The sequence below is a fragment of the Nicotiana sylvestris genome, chromosome 7 (genome assembly GCF_000393655.2).
Source record: "Nicotiana sylvestris chromosome 7, ASM39365v2, whole genome shotgun sequence".
NCBI classification, from domain to species: Eukaryota; Viridiplantae; Streptophyta; class Magnoliopsida; order Solanales; family Solanaceae; genus Nicotiana; species Nicotiana sylvestris.
In genome coordinates, this window is record NC_091063.1 from 42,187,560 (window position 1) to 42,191,492 (window position 3,933).

General features: G+C 40.6%; 1 protein-coding gene across 1 annotated transcript; it reads right to left on the reverse strand.

Annotated features, from left to right (window-relative positions):
• Positions 1-2,326: 2,326 nt before the first annotated feature.
• On the reverse strand, positions 2,327-3,602 carry LOC104245755 (protein STRICTOSIDINE SYNTHASE-LIKE 10-like). The gene has a single exon (XM_009801417.2). It carries the CDS (start codon positions 3,535-3,537, stop codon positions 2,524-2,526), a length of 1,014 nt encoding a protein of 337 aa, XP_009799719.1. The 5' UTR covers positions 3,538-3,602; the 3' UTR covers positions 2,327-2,523.
• Between the last annotated feature and the right edge of the window lie 331 nt (positions 3,603-3,933).

A 3,933-nucleotide genomic window follows, 5' to 3' on the forward strand; every position in this document is an offset into this window, starting at 1 on the left:
AGTATAAAGAGTAGTGAAAACAGTAATTTCGTAAAACAAGTCCCTCGAGCAAAAATATCACTCATATATGTATAGCCCCTCGGGCAAGCCTCTCAGTCACTCATGACTCAACTGTCTTCAATCAGCACTCACACTCAACACTCATGCTCAATAGGTACCTTATAATAACCTTTGTGGCATGCAGCCCAACCCATAAATATATATAGTCGACTGCGTGCAGACTACGGAGGGGCTCCTATAGCCCAAACACTATATCGCTGCGGCGTGCAGCCCGATCCAACATTTCGCTGCGGCGTGCAGCCCGATCCATATATCGCTGCGGCATGCAGCCCGATCCTTACACACACACACACACACATATATATATATATATACACACATCACTGCGCCGTGCAACCCGATCCATAAATATATAATCCTCACAACGAGGCCCTCTGCCTCTCTCAGTCATCAACCTCACAATCAGGCCCTCGGCCTCTCTCAGTCATCAACCTCACAAGCCACTCGGGCTATTAGTAAAACAGGGTGCTCAGCCCAAAGATATCATTTTTATGCATCAAAGGAGTAATAAATACTGAGTTATAAAATTAATAAAAATATAACATGACTGAGTACAGATCTTAAGTCAAAACAATGATGAACTAATAAGAAAAAACCCCTAAGGGTCCAAACAACTTGGCACAAGGCCCAAGTATGGCATTCAGCCAAAAACATAGTAATATTTTCCAAAACACGAGTGTATCAAATAGTTTTCAGTCAAATACGCAACTTAAGAGTTGCTACGGAACGGACCAAGTCACAATCCCCAACGGTGCACGCCCTCACGCTCGTCATCTAGCATGTGCGTCACCCTAATATAGTGAAACGAAGTGAACTCCGGGATTTCATATCCTCAGGACAAGATTTACAATCATTACTTATCTCAAACCGGACGAACATCTACACCGCGATGCCCTTGCCACTCGTCTCGACCTCAAATCACCCCGAATCTATCCAAAATCAGAATCATAACATCAATATAAGCCAAAGGGACAGAGCCCACGCAAAAATTATCAAATTAAACTCAAAATCCCAAAATTGGCCAAGCCCGACCTCCGGGCCCACGTCTCGAAATTCAATAAAAATCACAATACTAGAATCCTTAACCTCTCACGAGTCTATACATACCAAGAACATTAAAATCGGACATCAAATGGCCCCTCAAATCCTCAATTTAACTCTCCAATTTCAAGCTCTAATCTCCAAGTTCCTTCTCTAATTTTCCCACTAACTGCATGATAAGACAATGGAATAATCACCATAAACACAAGATACAAAACTCAAGTAACTTACCTCACCGAAAACACATGATTCCTCCTTGAAATCACTGCTTGGAGCTCCAAAATCGACCAAAAATAGTGGAAGAATGACTAAAGTTCGCGAAGGAATGCTTATATAGTCTCTGCCCAGGGATTCCGCACCTGCGATACCATAAGTGCATGTGCGCTTCCACTTCTGCGAAAAATATCCGCTTCCGCGGATTTCATTTACCTCACCAGGCCTCGCATCTGAGGTCGTTTCGCCGCTTCTGCGGCGTCGCAAATGCGGTTTACCAAGCCGCACCTACGGTCCTCCATACACCTGCGCCTCTCTTCCTCTCTTGCGGAGCTCGCACCTGCGGTCCCCAATCTGCAGGTGCGGATATGACAGAAGCAATAACATCAGCTGCAATTTCTCAAATTCAACCTCTCCGAAAACTATCCGAAGTCATCCCGAGGCAAAAATACGAACAAGTCATATATCATCATTCAAACTCACAGCAACCCTCGGAACACTCAAAACATCCAAACACCAAATCACCCTCGGATTCAAGTCTAAGGATTTCTAAACTTCCGAATTCCGCAATCGATCCAAAAACCTATCAAACCTTATTCGAATGCCCTGAAATTTTGTACACACGTCATAAATAACACAACAGACCTACTCCAATTTCCAAAATTCTATTCCGACCCCGATATCAAGATTTCCACTGCCAATCGAAAAATGCCAAATTCCCAATTTCGCCAATTCAAGCCTAAATCTACCACGGACTTCTAAATCACATTCTGGACGTGCTCCCAAGTCCAAAATCACCTAATGGAGCTAACCAAATCATAAAAATCCAAATCCGAGATCGAATACTAAAAAAATCAAGACTAGGTCAAACCTTTCAAACTAAAAGCTTTAAGCTGAGAATCATCCTTCCATATCTATTCCGATTAACCTGAAAACCACAACCGACGATTTACATAAGTTATAATACATCATACGGGGCTAGTCATACCCGAGAACTGGCGAGCGAAGTGCAAGTGCTCAAAACGACCGGTCGGGTTGTGCCCCTTTTTTTAAACTTATAATTAAGCTGCTGTTTTGTTGCCATTATTAGTATTGTCCCTTAAAATATGGCGATGAAATATTCTTAAACAATTATAGATTGAACAAACATTCCAGAAAGACAAAAAATTATATCCAAAAGAATGGAAACATATTCTTCACTTATAAACTTCAAGATAATCCATAAACTCCTAGAAATGGCATCGTAACAGAACCAAACCACAACTTGCCATGTTTTTCCTCAACTTGACTGATATACCTCAACGTCTTGCCTTCTTCATCTTCCAAAACTTCCAACATTTGTCCCTCCGCGCTTAGCTTGATTGCAGTAGCAGATGTTTTTGCATTCAAAGCAACCCAGAATTCTCCTCTCGAATTTATTCTAATGTTGTCTGGAAATCCTGGCACATCTGCAAATATATCGTGTCGTCCTTTGTAGGGGCCTTTAATCCAATACCTTATTATTCTACAATTGGCAGTTTCAGACACTAGCAGAAAAGACTGGTCTTTGTTTAAAGCTACACCATTTGCAAAAGCAAGGCCTCTTAATAAAACTGTTACTTTTTTGGTTGACTTATCATATTTCATAAGCCTGCCTGTTGTATCTCCACTTACAAATGCAGCAAAATATTGCCTGCGCTGGTACTTTGTGCTTGAATCCGTGAAGTAAATTACATTATTCTGATCATCAATATCCATGTCATTTGTGAAAATCAATGGCTTGCCTTCAAATTCATGGACTAGGGGGGTAGCTAATCCTCCTTTTGGTCCAACAACTTGGAGTCCAAAATAAGCATCAGCAATATAGAGGTCACCTGTTTTCTTATCAAATCTTAAACCCAATGGCCTTCCACATATATGTTCCATTTCAGGAGCAGATGGCCGGGTACAATTATTTCTTTCAGAAGAGGTGACTGCAAAATTAGCCCACGTTTGAGCTTGTTCTTGCCACTTAAGAATACGGCCATCGGCAACTCCTGTATAGGGGCCTTCTCCATTTGGATCGAAAGCAATGCTCTCTGGTCCAACTGCTCCTTTCAGTTGTATTATCTCAGCTTTTCGGAGGAGATTTTGGGTGCTTGGTATTGGTGGTTGTTTCAACATATTTTCGGAGTTGAAGGCTAAAATTACTGAAATAAGTGTAAGTGCTGTTGTAGCACTCAACAGTAGCTTTGAAGCATTCATGAGGAGTACTACTCTCTTTTGGTTACAAGTTAGAAATAATGGTGTGAGGTTATGTTGAAGTTCTCATCTTTTTATAGGACGTTTTAGTTTGGTTGTATTAAAGCAGACTGACTTTACACATGGACCTCAATGTCGTCCCAGAGTGACATAAATAGTAAGTCAGAGAACAAACAAAGTAGCGGTGGAGAAATAACTTAGGGGTCGTTTGGTAGGATGAATTAGATAAAATAATGTATATATGCATTAATTTTCTGTATTAATAATGTTTTGTTTGGTACATTTTTTGAACATATGCATTAGTTATATATCATATTTGGTATTATTCTATGCATAACTAATGCATAACAAGACTATGGTATTAACAATGCAATGAGTTTTAATGCATGCATTAGCTTA